Below are 20123 nucleotides of genomic sequence, written 5' to 3'. Positions count from 1 at the left end.
ATCCTGCCACTCAGAAGTCTGGGATTTAATTCCTAATCTCTGTCTTTTATTCCCTGATGGAGAAAGAAGGAAGAGAATATGAGACTCCAACAAATTTAAGGCATGGTGTTGAGGGTTTAAAAGAGCTCTCTTTAGACTTCTTTGGTCAAAGTTTGGTGAACTCAATTCAAGCCTCACAGCTAGGAAGACTAAAAGGTGGAAAACCTGAGGGGGTAGCTTCAGGATTTCAACTGCGGCACTGAAGATCCACTATGTGGGATGAGAGAACCTGTCTAGCTTTATTGCAGAATGCAGTTCTAAAAGGTAGATAGAGTGTAAAAAGACAGACACACTCCAATTAAACTCATACAAAAGCCAACAAAGACTTTAAGGAGTCTCTCAGCATTGTCCTCAAATGACTGGACAAGATGACCTCTTGAGGACCCTTCCAACCCTATATGTCTGTAATTCCGTGGTCTCATCAGATTTCTACTGCCACATTCAGACCCAACCAGAAATACATTTGACAGCCCAGTTCTTGAGAGGTAGTCAGTGGAATGAAAAAAAAGAGAGGTTTGGCCCTCTTTAGCCATCACACAGCAATGGATGTAAGAGCATTGCTCAGACAGCTCTGCAGGGACAGGTGTTGCCTGACATCTCTTCTGCAGCTGTTTTTCTAGATATGCTCTTAACACAACTGCTAAACCAGACTTTATATACTATTCACCCCTTGATTAGGTTGCATATATTTGGCCAGTGTTCTTGGCCTTGTTACCTTGCCCCACTCTATAGTGCAAGGCAGGCCATTAAACCTTGAGGAGAATTCTCTGTAAACCATACAAGCACTCACTCATCATAATACTCCAAGCCTAAGACTCCTTTGTTCTTCACTATGTGAAATTCTTCAGGGACCAGGCTATCTGCTACACTTGTCTGCAAAGGACAGAACGGAGACATCAGAACATGAAACACATTGGTAAAAGCTGCACACAAACCCCCACTATCTCCCAGAATGGATATTTGTTGTGGTTGCTTACAGAGCAAGCCTTATGCAGAAGCTTTTTGTACTGCTTTCCCATTTCTCCATATATGTATTGAGAACCTGGATGATTGGTGCACTTCACAAATCTAAAATAAATGTAAATTAATGACATAAAATAAACGTGTGTGTGAATTCCGACTGTGAGATGGGAGGTTTTCTGCTGCTGAAGAAATTGTATAGCCACAAAAAAAAAAGCAGTGAGTTATTAGATCAAAGGGTAACAGATTAAAAGACTGTGCTGGGTGGGAAACCAGGCCTAAATCCAACACAGATCAACATCAGCCAAACTCTCACAGAGTTAGAGCAATGCAGAGTGCAATTGAAAATCTACACCTAAAGCTGGTTCAAATTTAAAATCTTTATAGCCACATCAAAATGGAAGAGTTCAAAATGGAAGCACAGCATTCTGTTCAGTTATGCCTGCAAGACCAGCTTGGCCCCCCATTACAGTTAGTGTGGCTATATTATTGCTTAAAATAATTATGGCTGGAAAAAGCTAGACCTGATAGAGTTTGAACTGAAATCCCACGAAACCAGAGCTCTTGCACCATTCTCTGCAAGCACTCCAGCTGAGACAGGCTGAAAGGGAGTAACTGAATTACACTTTCCACCATTCCCACAGTGACTATTATTATGAATATCTTGCTCTTAAACATACATTAATACTGGGAAAGGTAAAGAAGAATTAGCAGGGTTTCAGACTGGTGAAGAAACCTTTTGATCTCTATGTTCAAGGGCTCAAATGAAATGAGAAAGATTTATCAAACTTTAGCACTCACAGCACTAGTCATGGATGAACCATAACGATGTGGTTCAGCTAAAGGGCTTGCTGGAGACATCTTTCTTTCATCTTCTTTTCCAGCTATGTCATATAGAAACGAGACATCCCTGAGGAAATAGAGGAAAGTGCTTATTCCTTGAGCTCATCACCAGGCACTCCACTTCTCTCCTAATGCTAATTACAGTCTAAGGGAGGATTATTCTGTGCATCCTGATGAAGGCTATACCTGGAATCTTATCACACTTGGCCAATGAAGGGTGACACTGATATTTTTAGCCATCTTAATCATTTCATTGAAGTTGAATCTGCTAGGAACTACTGTCTGCAGTAACACTGGTCAGGGGGTTGCTTTTCAGACTTGTTGCCACTGATGTGCCAAAATATGTGTGTGTCTAATTTCTGGTAAGGACAGCATATGATTGGAACATTACCACTTCTCTGGCATCACTAATGCAATGTTAAATTACAAGGAGCTGCCATAAGGCTATAGGAGAGCTGCATCCTCTTCCAAATCTATTAAATATAGGCAGGGCTTCCTCACAGCAATCCTGGATTATATAAATGTGTAAGACTTGACTCCTGTGGAAAAGAGTAATTCCAAAAAGAATTACTGATCTCAAAGGAAAACACCTTGCCCTGAAAAATCTCTCCAGATTGTTGGGCAGCACTTCCACTTGTTTATTTCCCAGCCAACACGAGAGTGTTTATCACAGCCATTAGACATGAAGAGTAGGGATGTTCCCAGCCCTCATCTTTCTCCACTTTCACCATCTCCCTTACCCCCTGTTCACTTACCTTCCAGCTCCCGTCAGACAGATGGGATGGTCTATGAGGTATTTGAACTTGTTCCTGCGAATGGGATGTTGCCAGAGCCCATCTGGGACACGCATGCTCCCCTGAAGAGCAAGCACAAATATCACTTCTCAGTGAAAACCTAAGGTCAAAGGTCATTCCAGGGGTTACCTAAAGAACTGAGTCGCCTATGCTAGATGGCTGAAGAGAACAATACTATTGACATTCAGAGAAAGAGAACAGGGAGATATTACTAGGAATATTAACATAATAGAAGGCAAACAGCAAAATGGTTACTAACAATTTTACACATATCACACATAGGGCCCTTCATTTTTGCTTTTTACTGAATTTCTCTGAAAAATTCAGTATTCAGGCACAGGGTGCCTGCACAGAAGAGAGTAACCTCTGGTTGGTGACTGCTACAGTTGCACAGTGGGGCAGCAAGACAGGCAGGAAGTCTGGTCCCAGCAGCTGAGACCACCTGAGCACTGCAGCAACAGGCCCACAGGGAGTGAAAGGCTGCAATTTGGCCCCCTAGTTGGACAGAGCCCCCTGCTGGCCCCAGCTGTTGAGTGCAGCCACATCTGCTTCCCCTGTGCAGTGAGGGAGCAAGATGGACAGGGAGCCCGGTGATAGTCCCTGTCCATTTCTCCTGCTAACCCACTGGCCTTCTTCTCTATTTTCTGGGCAGGGGGGGGAGGGGGTTGTGTTCTCTCATTCCCCATTATTAATCCCGACAATTACCCAGAAAACTGTGAAGTTAATTTTTGCCACTGATTTTCACCCCTTTTTTAAATACGTGTACTAAACACTAACTTTCCTAGGAATTTTAAACAAAATAAAAACCAGAAACAAAGGGCCCTAATTATATAGCATAACCTGTTTGACAGGTTTCCATGAGTCCACATAAGGGCTTGGTTTATATAGTTCTGTGGTTCTGAACATTTTGGAGTTATGTCCCCTTCTTCCCATTTATGACAGACTCTTGCCTGGGACCCCATCTTGTCTTTTCACCCTGTTCATTGCTGCCACATATCACTTGACATCCATTTGCACTCTCTCTTTCCCATCTTCTTCCCTCTCTCTGCCACTATTCTACAGGACCCTGTTCTCAATCCCTTTCTACCATACCCTCTCAGTCATTCTCCAGAGTTTGCTATCAACTCTATACTGATGACTTCCACATCTCCCTATCCATCTTCAGTGTTTCTCCAATATCTCTCCCTGAACATCCAGCTGCCATCTCAACATGTCTCAAACTGGACCTCTGTGACACTCAGTACCATAAAGTAGCATGCTGGAACCCCCATATTCACCATTATCATGTGATTATGATATGTTTTGTACAATGCATGCCTTCTGAAGTATCATTTTAAAAGTCTTGATCTGTTGAACCTTAATATCCTATTGAATTGTATGTACTATAATTGAATGTGAAGTTATGAAGTATTGCTATATCTGTTACTGAGATATGTTGTGAGGTTGGGAAACATCCACAGCTGACCTTTCAGTAGTGACAAAGTCAGGCCGGCCAGCTGCAAGAGGGTGTTCCTATTGGGTTCCAGGGAAGTGGATGCTCACCCACAGCTAAAGGACCCTCCCCCAGCCTACGGGGAGAATCCAGAGTACAGAAACTCAAGTAATTACAGGGGACAATGAAAAAAATAACAAGGACGGTGTGAAGATCAAAGGGTCAAAAACAGGGAACCTGAAGGGGACACCAAGCAGAGAACCCTGGACAGCACCCACTGTTCCTCAAAGGTGTCAAGGGAGCCAGGTGGACGTGGCCCAGAGGAACTCTGCCCAGATGCGTGAATGGAAGGAGGATCGGAATTAGGCCCCACAGTCGCAGAGAACCCCCTCAGCCAACATCCTCTCCCTGGTGTTATAGACAGCCACCTTGGCCATCGCTAGGAGGAAGTTGACAAGGAGGTCCCGTGACTTTTTGGGGACATGGATGAGGTGTGCATATATAAAGAGGTGGGGGGAGAACCATGTCAAAAACACACCCATGCTCACGGCTCCATGAAGGCAGTACTGGGTTTACCATGGCGCCGGGCCCACACTAAAAAGGGGCCCCATTATCCGGACTTGCTGCTCCAGCCCAATCCCCCAGCCAGCTGAGCCGGCCAGGAAAGCTGCCCCCTCCCCTCCTCCGCCCCGCCTCTTCCCACCCATTTTGCCCCAGCCCCGCCCCCACTCCACCCCTTCCCCTGAGCTACATCCCACCGGTGAGTGCTGGGGGGTGGTTCCCCCCTGCCCCACAGTCCCAAGGCTGGGAGCCAGGAGAGCAGAGCAGAGTGGACTGGGGCCAGGTCACTCCACTTCCCGCTGCCCCATGAGTGCAGGGTCGGGCCCGCCCTGCAATCACCTGGCCTGGGGCCAGCCGACCACCCTATGGGGGGGGGGCCTGCGTAGGGCACCACAATTTCTACGGACGGCCCTGCTGGGCCCCTCCAGGCATGTGGGTCCTGAAGGAGTCTGGCTGGGGCAGGCCAGGCTCCCACTCTGTCCTGGCTGGTTGTGCTGCTTCTGAGGGTCAGAGGGATCCCTGACTGGCACCAGCAGTGCTGCAGGCTCAGCCCATGCATGGACGTAGTCACTTCCAGCAGACCAGTGAGTGTGGCTGGGAGGCAGGAAGGGCGTGGGGGAGTGAGTTTCTGGATGGTCTGGGGGCAGTGGGGCACTGGGCAGTGCAGGTTCTGCATGGGGTACTCCTGGGGGAATGAAAACAGATCCCCTGCAGATTTCTTTCCTTCCCTTCCCTTTCAAAAGTGACCGAGAAGCAAAGAACATCTATGGGCTGAGCCTGCAGCACTGCTGGTGCTGAGAACACCTATGGGCTTAGTTTGGGGGGCACTGCCCCCAAACAGAGGCAAGGCATGGGGGTACATGGAGTCACATGCCACTGCCTCCCCCTCTTTCTGCAAGCGCAGAGCTGCCCGGCTGAAAAAAAGAGGGTGCTGCTCAGAAGATGCCATTTTCTGGGTCCTAGTGCTGGTTGAGCTCCCCTGCTGTGTGCTGGGAGCCATCCTGTTTTCTGTACAACAGTGAGTGCCCACGGTGGGGAAAGGCAGGCTGGGACTAAGGGGAAAGAGGCAGGGAGGGGGTAGGGTGGGGAGGAGATGGACCAGTGGGGAAGGGGCATGGGATGGGGAATAGAAGGGGATGGGGGAAGCAGGGGCAGGGGGAAAGCTGGAGCCCAGCATTTGGCATCCCCTTGGCAGAAGCTGGGGCTTCCCTATTAAGCAGGCCCATCGAACCCTCACCCTCACAAGCCCCATCTCCCCTGCATCTGTACCACCCCACTGAGCCCCTCCAACACCCTCCCCACTGAGCCCCAACCACCTACACCTAGATCCCCTGCAAACGCCCATTGCCTCTGCACCTGGAACCCCCCAATGAGCTTCTGTGCATACAGATTTTCCATTGAGCCGCCCACACCCAGATTGCCCCACAGAGAACTCTCTTACCCCCACCTGGATCCCTCCACACTAAGTCCCTCTGCACTTGGATCCTGCTACCGGGCTGGGCCTGCTCACCCACACGTGGTGCAGCTGGCATGGGGGGAAGGGCCCTAGGGTGTTTCTGGGGCAGGCCTGGCCCTTGCACTGTGTCAGGGTCAGGTGCAACCTCACTGCCAAGTCCCTGTCCCGCGGTGGGGTGCAGGGAGGCTGCAGGGTAATCTTCCACCGCCACGCAACCAGTGGCCTGTGCCCCACTGCCATGTTAAAGCCTCCACATTTATTTATTGACAAATAAAATGTGCAGAATTTTGAAATATTGTGTGCAGAATTTTTAATTTTTTGGTGCAGAATCCCCCCAGGAATATGGGGTGCTGTGCAGCTGTGATGGTGGGACTGTGAGGAAGATGGTGGGCAGTGGGGAGGTCTATGGGCAGGGGGTGCCGGGCGAGCGGTGTGGTGTGCAGGGTGCTGTGCAGTTGTGGTGGGAGGCCAACTGGGGAGGTCTTTGGGAGGGGTGGGGGCTGGGCATAGAGATCTGTGGTGGAGGTCTCTGGGTGACGGGGTGCTGGGCAAAAGGGTGGGGTACTGGGCAGGGAGTGTGGTGTGGTGCGGGCCCACCCTCAAGGGGAAGGGGCATGCTGGCAGCACAGGGCTGGGCAGGCCAGTGTGCGTCTGGCAGCTGCAGGTTTGTAAACAGTGCCCTCTGGGCTGCGCGGAGCGGGGCTGCTCCCGCCGCACTGTGCCTCATTGCCCCCAGCCCGCCCTTCACTCTGGAGACTGACCATCCCGCCCCCCTGCACCTTGCCCCATGGGGGCCCACAAATATGTTTGGTGCTGGGCCCACAAAAAGTTAATTCAGCCCTGCATGGAGGAGCCATCAGCTGATATTCCCAGATGGCTGCGGGACTAGGATGGAATATTGGCTGACTCACCGGGATTCCTCATCCTTGACAGATGACATTAAGTCCCGCCATTTGGTATCGGGGCGGGACACGAGGGTGAGGAAATGGAAAGTACAGAGCATGAGCATGTGCAGATGTGCCCTTGGCGTGGTTCAAAAGCGAACCGGATGCAGGTCATGCAGCCAGCTCGAGGTTTAAGGGTGGGGCGGCCAAGTAGGCTCACGGAACAGGGGCCCGATAAAAAGATCCAGAGGGCCCGGGATGGGCGGGGAGCATCCTCCCTGAGGACCTGCTCAAGGTAAGCTTGAGAGACGGGCGACAATCCTGCCCTTCCCTCCTGAAGTAAGTGCCAGGGAATACGAAGAGTGGAGAGCCCCACATGCTGAGTGAGCATCAGGGGATCCACCCAGTCTCCTCGGTCGTAGTCCAGGAGGTCTCCGATCCTGGTTACTCCTGCCAGGACCAACCTCTGGCGCACCAAGGGGGACTCCGCTACCTGCACACTGAGTTGGGGATTGTGTAACTGGGGCTTCGCGAGGAGATCTACCCTCTCAGCGGCCGCCATGGACCTAGTTGCCAAGACCAGCTTCCAGGTCTGGAGGAGGTCCTGGTAGAAGAACGGCAGCCCGGAGAGGTGTTGCAGAAGATATCTCGAATGGAGAGAAAAGAGCTGCCAGTCATATCGGAACCCTCGGAAGTGGCGCAGGAAGGCGTGCGCAGAGTGCTCCACTCCGGACTACGTGCACCATAAAGAAGTCTCTGCAGGGCCTGAAGGCAGAAGACATGGACCTGAGTGCGAAGGTAGATCAGGCCTTTCCTCCCTCCTCCAGGGAAAGACTCAAGACCCCTGCAGAGACCAAGTGCAGTCCTGGCCAAAAGAACTCCAAAACTATCTTCTGGAGGTGGGCCAGGAAACCCGAGGCCAGGATCAGGGTATTGAGCCGGTGCCGGAGCATGGATAGGACAAGCTGGTTAAGCACCACTGCTCTCCCTCGCAGGGAGAGGCACTGGAGCAGTCCTGTCCATCTCCGCAGCCGCTCACCCACCCTACCCTCCAAAACCTGCCATTTCTCCAGCAGAGAAGGATGTGTGGCAGAAAGATAAATGCTGAAATAGAGCAGTGGACCCGCGCTCCACTGAATGGTTTGAAGCGCGGGTGGGAGGGAGCTCGTCTGCCACCCATCCCTGACCATCAGGCCAGAGCTCTTGACCCAGTTGACCCAGGCGAAGGAGGCCGCTGAGTAGATCACCTGGCAGGCCTCCACCCGCACCAGGGTGCCTGGGTCCTGGACCACGAGAAGCACGTCATCGGTGTACGCCAATGGGACCGGCCACAACTGCGGCTCTTGGAGCACCAACTCTGTCAACCTCCGGTGGAGGAGACAGAGGAAGTGCTCGATCACCAGAGAATACAGCTGGGCCAACAGCAGACACCCCTGATGTACCCCTCGCCCAAAGCTGACCGGTTTGGTCAGGGTCCAGTTGAGCCTGACCAACACTCTACAGAGGCATACAGCACCTGGAGAAAACCCACAAATTGGGATCCGCAGCCAAACGCTCACAGAGTGCCCAGGAGATACACGGGGTCCATCCTGTCGAATGCTTTCTCCTGGTCCAGGGACAGGAGGGCGAATGACAGACCCTCCCTACACCTGAGCTCCAAGAGGTCCTGGACCAAATACAGGTTTTCAAAGATGGAGCGGCCCGGGATGGTGTAGGTCTGGTCAGGATGGACCACGCCCCGCAGCATGGACTCCAGCCGCAGCGAGATGGCTTTCACTACGACTTTGCAGTCTGTGCTGAGGAGCAAGACAGGATGCCAATTCCGAAGGTCGCAGGGGTCCCCCTTCTTTGGTAGCAAGGCGAGCACAGCTCACCTGCACAACAGGGGGAGGACCCCGCTCTCCGAGGACTCGGCCCAGACGGTGACGAGGTCCGGGACAAGGACATCCGAGAACACATGGTAGAACTCCACGGTCAGCCCATCCATGCCTGGAGATTTATTAGTGTAATTGAACTGCCGCCCAGATCAAGGCCTGCTGGCTGGGGGTTGTCCTCCCACAGGGTGACCGGGGTCAGACCCAGGACCTTGATCTCCTCGAAGATGGAATGGAAGTCCCCACCTGCTACCCTTGGATCCTCCCCGCCAGCAACCGAGGCAACACTCGCCTCGGTACTGACGGGGGGCGCAGATTACAAGGGGACTCCAGAAGGGGGGCGGTACTGCTTCTCGATGATGCCATGACTTCCCCAGGCGGCTTTAGGTGTTGGACACTATCAGGGAGTGTGACGGAAGGCTTGGCATCAGAGGCCACCCTCCTGGTCTTACGGGGAGCCTCCTCCTCCTCCGCATCAAGGGGGAAGTGCTGAACTCGTGCCTTTCACTTGCCCCGCTTTCCCTGGACGAGAACCTAGCCCTCTAAGGTGTCGACGGAGGGCTGGCCAACAGGAGCAGGGCCAAGGGGCAATGGTATAGAGGGTCAGGGAGGCAATGGGATGGGGGGACACGGGAAAGAGAAAGCTTCCCCTGGGGCAAGCCCTCTCCCATGCCCAGTAGTAGCCCTGCTGCCCTCTCCTCCACAGGCCCTGCTGAACCGCACACGACAGAAGCGAGGCCCGCCCACTCGTCTGGGCACACCCAGGGGGGCTACCCTGAGGGCCGAGTGGAGGGAATGACAGGCTGGGGAGGAGGAAGGGCGACCATGGGGGCCAGACAACCAGGGTCACCAGTGATGACAGGTCCGGCTCAGGGGTCCCACGCATCCCTCAGGACGTGCCCCATCGCCCGGCAGAGGTAACACTGGGCCTGCCCCGAAGAGCAGTACACTTGGTAACGGGCCCCTTGGTGGGGCACCAAAAAGGACCCCTCAAGCGCTTCCCGATCATGCACCGTCACCGGCAGTTGAATCTACACCTGCCGGCGGAACGAGAGGACGTGACAGAGGGTGGGGTCATTACAGCCTAGCGGGAGAGGGCTAATCACCGACAGGGGCTTTCCCAGGGTGGAAAGGAAAGGCAAAAGGGCAGCATTGTGAAGGAAGAGTGGGATGGAAGTGAAAACCACCCATATTCTCAGGCCCCCCAAGGCCTCGAGGCGGACGTACATGCCCCCCAATGCCAGGCCCCTCTCTACTGCCTCCTGGGTAGTGGCCTTCGATGCCAGGAAGACGACTACCTTCCCGTACATCTTAGAGGCTGCCACCATGGCCTTGGGCCCACCACCCTCGCCAACACCCACATGTAGGTCTCTACGTGGGGCGATGCGGGCACCAGGAGGCAGCGGACGCTTTGCTTTCTGGTTAGGGTGGGAAAGGGGCCCCGGCTGCCAGGGATGGAAACGGAGGCAGTGGCCAGGTTAGATGATGAGGTAGCAGGTGGAGCGGCTGCGGCCACCTGGACGTACGCTCTGGGGGTCAAGAGAGGGATGCTCCCAGAGCTGGTGGAGAGGATGGCAAGGGAAGGGGCAGGTTGGCCGCAGCCGATGGTGGGGCCGCGGCAGAGGGGACAGCCCCTACCACGGGGGGGTTGGCCTTCTGGGCATGGCTTGTATCCTTTTTTCCCCCTGGCCCTTTCTACCAGCTTGGGGGGGCTCCCCCAGAATTGGATGAGACAGAAGGCCTGGCAGCAACGGGGTCCGTACCTGTGCCCGCCGCTGCCGGTGCCCCAGCAGGGGCGATGACAGGCGGTCTGGCAATGGCGGTCGAGAGGGTTGCCACAGGGACAGATGGGGGGGCAGGCGAAGGAGGGGAAGCAGGGTCAATCCAGGAGACCCCACCCACTCTTCCCCCCACCGTACTTGGTGGGGATGGGGATGAGCACTGAAGGGGGGAGGGGAGAGGCCAAACCACACCTCCCCACGACGCTGCAGGCAGGGGAGAAGGGTGCCAAAAAGTGGGGGCATGGGGGTGCCAATCAAGGCAGGAGAGGGGGAGCACAATCACTGCCAAGAGATGGGAATACTGGCTCCTTCAGCTGCACGGGAAAGGGGAAGGACTACAATATCAGAGGGTGGTGCATTGTACAATGGGACTCAACATAAAGGGGGAAGGGGCATAAGCATGTGGGGAGGGGACAAGGGTGCACAGAATGAAGGGGCTGGACAAGGGGGGCAGTGGAAGGCAAGGGGAAAATGGAATGGGCTAGAGGCAGACTGGGGGCAGGGCCAGAAAACCACAGGGATTAACTGCAGGGGCTAGGGCTGGGTTTACAAACCAACAGACTCCTAGGGACTGGGGTAGGGCAGGCAAACAAACAGAAAAACTGCTGGGGGCAAATGCAGGCAGAAAGGGAAAAGGGCAAACTGCTGCAGGGAGGCTGCTAGGCAAAGCAGAGGGTGGGAAGGTCCACCAGCCAAAGGAGCAGAGGAAGGGAGGGCCAGTCCAAGGGCAGGGATCAGGCAGCCAGGCAAGCAGGACAGACCCCACATGTGGCAACAGAAACAGAGATGGGAAAGCAGGCCAGCAGGGCCCCACAAGGAGTAGCAGCAGCAACCAGGATGACCACTAGCTAGCGAGGCAGCAAGGGGGGCTGGCCCAGACCAAGACTGAGGGTACTGTGGGCCCAGCAGCAGTAGCTCCACACCCACAGGACAGTGGTGTCCTATTGAAATTCCAGGGAAGTGGGTGGGTGTAAGCTCTAGAATGTTAAAGATCCTCTTCTCTATCAGCTGAGAAGGGGTTACCACAGATCAATTAGGATTAGCTGAGAAGGGGTTACCACAGGTCAATTAGGAATACCTGCATCCAATTAAGGGCTTCCTGAGACCTTTTAAAGCCCCTCCCATGTCCCATTTCCTCCTTCCCATAGGTGAAAGTAAGGCAGCGGGGAAAATAAGCATCTCTAGAAGGAGAGGCTGTGCTTCTTCCCATAGGGGAAACAGACAAGCCTGAGCACCTAGTAGGGGAAGGACTAACTCCCCAGGGCAAACCACAGGATGATACCCCACACCAATGAGGAGGCAGGGGAAGGTATCTCCCTTGTATTGATGTTTGGTGAAATAGTACCTTCTGTTTGTTATAGATCTAAGGGGTGATCCTACCAAGAAAATATGGCCGAAGGAACACCGAAGGAGGAAGACTAAGACTACCCCAGTGCGGCAGACAGGGGTTGACTTACCACAGGCCTGTCTTGCTAAAGGGAGAAGTTCTGAGGCTGGTGAGACAAAGAAGATACCTTACCACAGTAGGGATAGAGGAGCAACTATAACACTGCTCTACAGCCAAAATGCTTCTGAAATAAATGTAGTCAAACTTTACTAATTCTGGGTCACTGAGAACAAAAATGATGCTTAAAATTGTTGATTGGCTCTAGTTTTCAAGATATGCTATTGGGTCAGTATATACGACCCTTGACTTGGGAATGGCGGCGGATAAGTGAGTTATAAAGGGAAGGGATCTCAATTTAAACCAGAAATGACTAAAATACATCTTTGACTGGATCTATGAATAAATCTATGTCTGGGTTTGGACAGTACTTGCTTTTTAGGCAAAACAATGAATGATGCAATCTGAAGCTGGTATTGCATCATACATGATATAAATTGCATCATATTATTCCTAGAAGTCATGGATGATGCTGTCATAACGAAGCTTACATCACTCTGCTGAACAAATTGCCCTATATCAGCTCTAGAAATCATACAGTGTCGTGCTCTCTTATTTGTCAGTGTTTGATTTTGCAAAGGGACACATTTCTGTTTAGCCAAAGTGAGCAGAGATGCCTCGTACTTGTGTGAACAGTGCAGATAACTTCTGCTATGTTTGTGGTGAAGTGACTTTTGCATCACAAAAGCGCAGTATAACCACTATGGTTAAGAAAGCCTATCACCTTTATTTTGGCTGCAAAATTGGAGATCAGGACAAGAGGTGGGCCCCACACATATGCTGCAACACTTGTGCAACAAATCTTCACCAGTGGTTGAACAGGAAAAGGAAATCTATGCCTTTTGCAATACCAATGATTTGGAGAGAGCCAACAGATCATACCAGCAATTGTTACTTCTGCATGGTGCCTCCAGTTGGGAAAGGTGTGTCAAAGAAGAAAAAGTGGACTGTGCATTATCCAAACATTCCATCAGCTATACGCCCAGTACCCCACGGAGAAGGACTGCCAGTTCCTGATGCACCAGAATCATTCTCACTTGAGTCAGATGAGGAAGAGGATGAAACTTCTGGTCCTGAACCATCAATGTCACAGGACCCACATTTTCTCCCATCCTCCTCCTCTGAACCACACCTCATAACACAAGGTGAACTGAATGACCTTGTCAGGGATTTGGAACTACCTAAGAGTAAGGCAGAGCTGTTGGGCTTCAGACTACAGCAGTGGAATCTCCTGGCAGGTGATGTTAGGGTTTCCATGTTCCATGACCGTCAAAAGGATTTTGTCCCATTCTTCTTCATGGAAGGTGATCTTGTAGCCTGCAACAACATCGATGGTGTGATGGCAGCCCTCAACATCGTTCACGATCCAGATGAGTGGAGACTGTTCATAAAGCTGTTTTACTGCATAATGGCAATGTTTTGCCATCAATTCCAGTTGGTCATGCAGTCCATATGAAGGAAACCTATGACAACATGAAACAACTTTTGAGGTGCATAAACTATGACCAACATCAGTGGCAGCTTTGTGGCGATTTGAAGGTTGTTGCTCTCTTGCTTGGTCTGCAGACTGGATACACAAAGTACTGCTGTTTTCTCTGCGAATGGGATAGTTGTGCAAGAGATTCCCACTACATCAAGAAAGATTGGTCACTCCGACAGTCCTTGGAGCCTGGGAGGAAAAGTGTTCAGCATCCACCACTTGTTGAATCAAGGAAGATTTTGTGACCACCCTTCCACATCAAGCTGGGTCTGATGAAGAAATTGTCAAGGCCATTGACAAAACACAAGCAGCTTTCAAGTACCTCCGTGGAAAATTTCCAAGGTTAAGTGAAGCTAAGATAAAGGAAGGTGTCTTTGTTGGTCCTCAGATTTGTGAACTTCTTCGAGATGATGCATTTGACCATCCACTGCGTGGCAAGGAAAAGATGGCATGGAAAGCCTTCCACTTAGTGGCAATACATTTTCTCGGAAACAACAAGGCAGTCAACTACAGGTTGTTGGTGGAAAACCTCCTCAAGGCATACAAAAGCCTTGGTTGCAACATGTCACTAAAGATACATTTTTTGCACACTCATCTAGAGATTTTTCCACCGAACTGCAGAGCAGTGAGCGACGAGCACGGCGAGCTATTTCACCCGGACATTGCAGCAATGGAGAAACGCTATCAGGGCAAATGGAGCCCATCAATGCTTGCAGACTATTGCTGGACAGTGACAAGAGATGCTCCATTTAATGAATACAAGAGACAAGCCAAGAAGCGCTGAGTAGACACTGAATAGGACTAAACTATGTACAGAATAGTTTTTTGCCTTTTGTTTCATAATAAATTTTATTTATATAATCCTTTTGCTGATTTTTAAAGTGTTACATAAACAGGACAGGTGAAATATTATCATGTAAAGCAACAATAAACACATGAAAAGACCTAGGTTTACAATTTATGATTAAAACCCTACTATCTACACAATATACATAGACATAAAATGTAAAAACTTAAATATCTTAGAAACCGTAGCCAATCAGTTGTTTTAATTGTCATATTTGAATTCAGCACATAAAAATACATAATAAATAGCACATTTTATCTCTGAAGCAGACGACTTCTCAAAAATTGTAGACCAGTGTAATTGGCCAGACAGGTGTTGATGGCCCATCAAGAATAATCCACTATCCCAGAAACTCCACACAGAGGACACCTAGGCAATGAGGGCAGCCTAACCCACATCACAGCAATTATCTTTCTAGCAGTTGGAAGAAAGTATAAAAGAGGGGCAGTGACCTCATCACTTGGCCTCTTTTCTCTCCCATCTCAACACCTGGAAGATCATCCGAAAGACACAGACTTAGAATTGGGGAGATTGGTCCCAGGCTGGGAATGGAATCCAGCCTGTGTATTGAGAACTGAGCTGCCTGTAACATTTATTAGGGTGAGAGACTACTTAATTCAAATTTTGCTTAGTCTGTAGAATTTAGACTGAATTTATTTTTATTTCTATGTAACCAAATTTAATCTCTATGCCTGCTACTTATAATCCCTTAAAATCTATCTTCCTGTAGTTAATATGTCTGTTTTATATTTTATCTAAAACTGTGTGGTTTTGGTTGAAGTACTTGAGAAATTTCAGCTCAGATTAAAAGGGCTGTTGCATGTCCACTATCCTTTTGTCGGACTGGTGAATTAATTAATGAGCTTGCATTATACAAGGGAGTCTTGAGCAATGTAAGAGTATATTTCTGGAATGCAAGGCTGGAATCTGGGGTGATTAGCTGGTGCCTCTCTCTGTATGATTCATGAATAGCTCAGGGAACATTCATGCAATCTAGCTGGGTGTGTGGCTCCATATGCTGAAGGCTGAGTGATCACAGCACCTGGAGAAGTTCTGCTGTTTGTCACTGACAAAGTATTGGGAGAGACAGTGCAGGCTCAGAGTTAAGGGAGCACAGTGATCCCACAGTTTCAGGTTATACCCCAGGGATCCTGTCACAACTTCCCAAGTCTCTCCACCCCTTTTTATGTCACTGTTAACATCACATACATCCTCCTTATTCTCAAAGCTGGCAATACTATGGTCCTCTTCCAGTTCTCTCCCACATCTTCCCTCACATAACTAAAACTTTCCTTTCTGTCAGCTATAGAACCTCCAGAATTTGCCCCTTCTTCAGGAGCCCCCTTGCCAAGATTTCAGTCCATGCACTAGTTTCCTCCTGCCTTAAACACTATAATCTCCTACTCTCTCACCTCCCAATCTCGCCATTTATAGTTCATTCAGAAGGTTTGACCAACAGAGTATTGTAGTGTACCCTTTCATGTCTTTAGTCTGTGAGGCAGGAATGATGGTTTTGTCTGGTACAGTAACCAATTGTGAAGCTTTATGCATGTTATGGTGCTATACAAATTATAAATAATAAAATCATAATAGTAATAAAGTTTCCAAGAAGTAGAAAAGATCAAAACAGCAGTATAATCACTTTCCATATAGCTCTGTCTTTCCATATAGTTATCTAATATTTTAGTGGCATGAAAGTGTGCTAGGCACTTCATGGTAACTAAATGACAAATTCAATTTCAAATAGCTTAAAATCTATATAAAGTTGTTTTAATTAGAACATAGGCGTAATATATGGAGGGGAGGGATAGCTCGGTAGTTTGCGCATTGGCCTGTTAAACCCAGGGTTGTGAGTTCAATCCTTGAGGGGGCACTTAGGGATCTGGGGCAAAATCAGTACTTAGTCCTGCTAGTAAAGGCAGGGAGCTGGACTCCATGACCTTTCAGGGTCCCTTCCAGTTCTGAGATAAGCATAAATCCATATTTTTTATTTTATAAGTTTAAGGATCCATTGAAACAAGTCATTTCTAGCCAAGAGAAACACAGAAGATACACTGTTCTAATAAAACCAAGCACTACACTAAATTCACTTAAACTTTTAGCTGCTGGAATAAAAACATGCTGCACTACAGAATTCCTTTAACTTTTTGATAGCACAGCTGGATACTGTGCTAGTATAGATCTAAATGGGACCACTCTGGGCAGGTCTTATCCTGAAGAGGAAAAGGCACTACCTAGGATAATGTACGTACCTTGAAGTCTTTTGCACTTTTGTTTTTCTTGGGGGGTCTTAAGTATTCAGGGCTATAGGCACTACTGGCCGCAGAAGTCAGAGCTAGGAGGATCTCTTTTGGGATGAAATCGCACTGTAGGGAAGTGGGAAGAGGCCCTGAACAGTCCAGCATACTTGATTTGTTTCTTAGCTGAGGGAGCTCTGGAAAACAGCAGGAAAAAAAACCCCAGTAGAGGCTGATACACTTTGCTGGGGAGGGAAACATTGTTTTCAAAACGATATGGTGAGCTGGCCCCATTCTCATGTATTTTTTTAATAGATCTTTATTAAAGGATCACCTTATCCCATCATTATGAATTAGCCACCACAGAAGTAGCTCTCCAACATGAGCCTATTGTAAACCCACTGCTGTGGCTCTTCTGCAGGCCGTGCTACTGCTACTTGTTCGGTATGTAGCAATAGGTTTTCTGTGAGAATTTCAGAATCAGCACAAAAGGCGTCAAACTGCTGCTATCTGCAGAGTTATTTTACATATGGTAGTACAGTACACACACATTTAAGCACACTCACAGATGAGCATCCTAAATTCACCATTCCTTTGGTGGTGTTGGATTATATTAGAGCCCTGCAAATCAGTGGATATTTGCTTTATATCTGAGGATCATTTTTGCGGATGGGATGCTGATACAAATTTTGTATCCGCTCAGTGTTCTAATTATTCAAACCATAGATGAAAATGTAAGAGCCATGTGACCCACCTCAATACAGTGAATATATAAAAACAAGAAGGTACTCCCAAACTGCATTCTCCTGTTTATCAACCTCTTACTATTGATTGCTAGGAGGTCAATTTTCTGCAAAGTCATGGTCGCTGTTAAACAACGCCCTACATGCCGTTAATACAGTATCATCCGGTCCCCAGCTGAGATTTACCTGCACTTCTACTGCTGACAGGTACCAGAGATAAACTACCTTTCATTTTTCTGCCCTCTGGTTTGGACGCAGATGGTGGCCCAGGAACAGGCATTTGATTGAGAGACATGGTGAGTGCTTTACTATTCATTTATTCAAGAAATTTTCAATGATGAAATAACCTGCAAGCAAAATTAAATCAAAATTGTTGCTGGGCTTCATCATTTTTATAGAACTAAAACTTTGGTGTATGGTACAAGGAGTGCCAGAGTCAGGAACCAGACATGGTGCTTTGCATCCAAAATTTTGTGTGTGTTTAAAAAGCTTGGTTTTAATATTTAACATGAAACAGGCACTAACCATTTCACATACACTTGTGAGTACACTGAATTGAGCTCTAGTATCTACTTTGGTTTGGCACTGGAAATAAATGATGAAAAAGTGAATTGCAATCTACTGTAGAACCTTGATTTGTAAAATTATTAGAATCATCACCAGTGCTTTATCCTCCCATTCATATATTTGCTTTTCCATTTGTTTCCAATTTGTGTTGAGAGTAAAATAGTTGCCTTTATTACCTGCATGACACCACAATGCTTGTGTTGGACACATCTGAATTGTATTGCAATTACCTCCATATTTATTGAAAAAAAAAAAAAATCTGGTCTCTCCCATTTCACCCATTGTATTCTGAATTTTATGTCTTGATATCTATCTAACTGGATGCATTTACATTTTTTTTCACAGCTTACTAAGCACTCCTTTGGAAAGCCCATTTTTACTGGCTGCAAATATACATCATTTTTGCAAAGTCAAACCATCTCTCATGTTAGCCTTCCTTTGATCTGATTACCAATAGCAACACAAATAATTAGATCAGTAAGTGGAATGTTAATTACCGCTATGCCTTAGCCTTATCACAGGATGATTAACAGCCTCCCCTGGCAAGTGACTGTTTGGAAAGAAGATGTGCCTTTCCTAAAGTGATATGCTGGCGTGGCGTGGATCAAGGTACCCTTGATCTTTCTGCTTGACTCGTCAGCAGACCCCTTCCCTGCCCCCCGCAGAGTATCCGCCACGCCCACGGGCCGGTCGCACACTGTGGAAGGTTCCTCCCGCTCCAATGTCCCGTAGGCACCCCTGGGTCCAGGCCCCCCAGCTCGAGGGGTTCAGGTGGTTTCTCCTCCCGTGCAGCGGGCAGGTACAGAAGAGCACCGGGAGCGGGCCCTGCGCCGTCAGCCAGCGCGGGACAGGCTGCACCACACCCCGGACAGCATCACCCCGGCCCCCAGGGGCAGGGCCGGGCACGGGCCAACAAGCTTCTTCATACCCCCCTCCTCCCCCAAGCTCGGCCCGTGGCGGGCGGCAGCGAGGTGGCCCCGCTGGAAGGAACAGGCTGAGGGGGCGGGGCAAGAGGGGCGCAATCCGCCGCCCCGCCAACACCTCCTGTCCCCCCCGGGGGTACGAGCTGCTCCCCGTGCAGTGACACCCCCCTCCCGCGACCGAGCAAGCGGGGCCCGCCCACAGGAGCCCCGCCGAGGTGATGCCGGCAGCGGACAGGACTCCGTTTACCAGCTCTCAGTGACACCGGCACTCCCCGTTTAGTTTGTTGCTATGGAAACGCAGGGCTTCTCCGCCATAGCTGTCGGAGTAGCGCCTCGAAAGGTAGAACTCCCTCTCCGCGGAATCTCCTTCCCGCGCCTGTTCCTGCTGACCGACGCCCAGCTTTCGCATTACGACCTGGACAGCCGGGAAGGGGAAGGGGGCGGGACTCCGAGGACTTTGATCAGGCAGTGGCTTAGTCACCTCAGCAAATCCACTTTCCTTCAGGGCCTTAGTGCCCGCTCTAAAGCGTGCTCCGCGGCGCGCGCCCCTCCCTCGCGTGTTAAAAACTGAGCTGCGGCTGCGCGGCTGGAACCTTGGGCGGGGTAGGTATCCCTCTCCCCGAGTCATGTGTATTCTTTCCCCTGTTGAAAATAAAGACGGACCCGTTCGAGGCCTTCGCTGACTCGAGCCCAAGTGCAGGCCCAGGCATGAGACACATTACAGAGGGGGCTGGTGCTCCTGGGTGGGGAACACACAGTACTGAAGGGAGAGTTGCCAACTTTCTTAGGGTTACCATCTTTCAACACTGAAAAAAGAGGACACTCCACAGGGGTCCTGGCCCTGCCCCAACTCTGCCCCTTCTCCACCCCTGGCCCCACCCCCATTCCAACCCCTTCCCCAAAGTCCCTGCCCCAACTCTACCCCTCCCTCCCGCTCTGATCTCTGTTGGGGGTTGCTAAGTGCTTCCCTGCTCCCCACTTGCCCTGCAGCCTCTGTGATCCCTACTCCCCACTCGCCCTGCAGCCCCTGCACCCTGTGACCCCTGCTCCTCACTCACCCCGCAGCCCCGGACCCCTGCCCCCCACTCACTCCACAGCCCCTGCGCCCCCCACCTGCCCTGCCCCTGCAGCCTCTATGCCTCGGCCTGCCCTGCTCCTCCTCGCCCTGCAGCCTCTGCGCCCCCCGCCTGACCTGCTCCCCCGCTCCCCCGGCAGCCTCTGCCTGGTGGGGGCTTCGGACACTCAGCGGCAACCGGGG

The 20123-nt window shown here is 50.4% G+C and overlaps 1 protein-coding gene across 1 annotated transcript in view; it reads right to left on the bottom strand.

Annotated features, from left to right (window-relative positions):
* The window catches only part of AXDND1 (axonemal dynein light chain domain containing 1), a 77241-nt gene extending 58018 nt beyond the window's left edge, over nucleotides 1-19223 (bottom strand). The window contains exons 1-6 of the mRNA XM_054036435.1: nucleotides 19113-19223; nucleotides 17562-17722; nucleotides 16648-16829; nucleotides 2598-2698; nucleotides 1801-1909; nucleotides 830-912 (exon numbers count right to left, since the gene is read on the bottom strand). Of these exons, the coding sequence (XP_053892410.1) occupies nucleotides 830-912; nucleotides 1801-1909; nucleotides 2598-2698; nucleotides 16648-16829; nucleotides 17562-17691 (605 nt within the window). The 5' untranslated portion in view covers nucleotides 17692-17722; nucleotides 19113-19223. The remainder of the gene's footprint in view (nucleotides 1-829; nucleotides 913-1800; nucleotides 1910-2597; nucleotides 2699-16647; nucleotides 16830-17561; nucleotides 17723-19112) is intronic.
* Between the last annotated feature and the right edge of the window lie 900 nt (nucleotides 19224-20123).

The sequence above is a fragment of the Malaclemys terrapin genome, chromosome 8 (genome assembly GCF_027887155.1).
Source record: "Malaclemys terrapin pileata isolate rMalTer1 chromosome 8, rMalTer1.hap1, whole genome shotgun sequence".
In the NCBI taxonomy this organism is placed as follows: Eukaryota; Metazoa; Chordata; order Testudines; family Emydidae; genus Malaclemys; species Malaclemys terrapin.
Note: the sequence above shows the minus strand (reverse complement) of the source record. Positions and strands in the feature narration are given on the sequence as shown.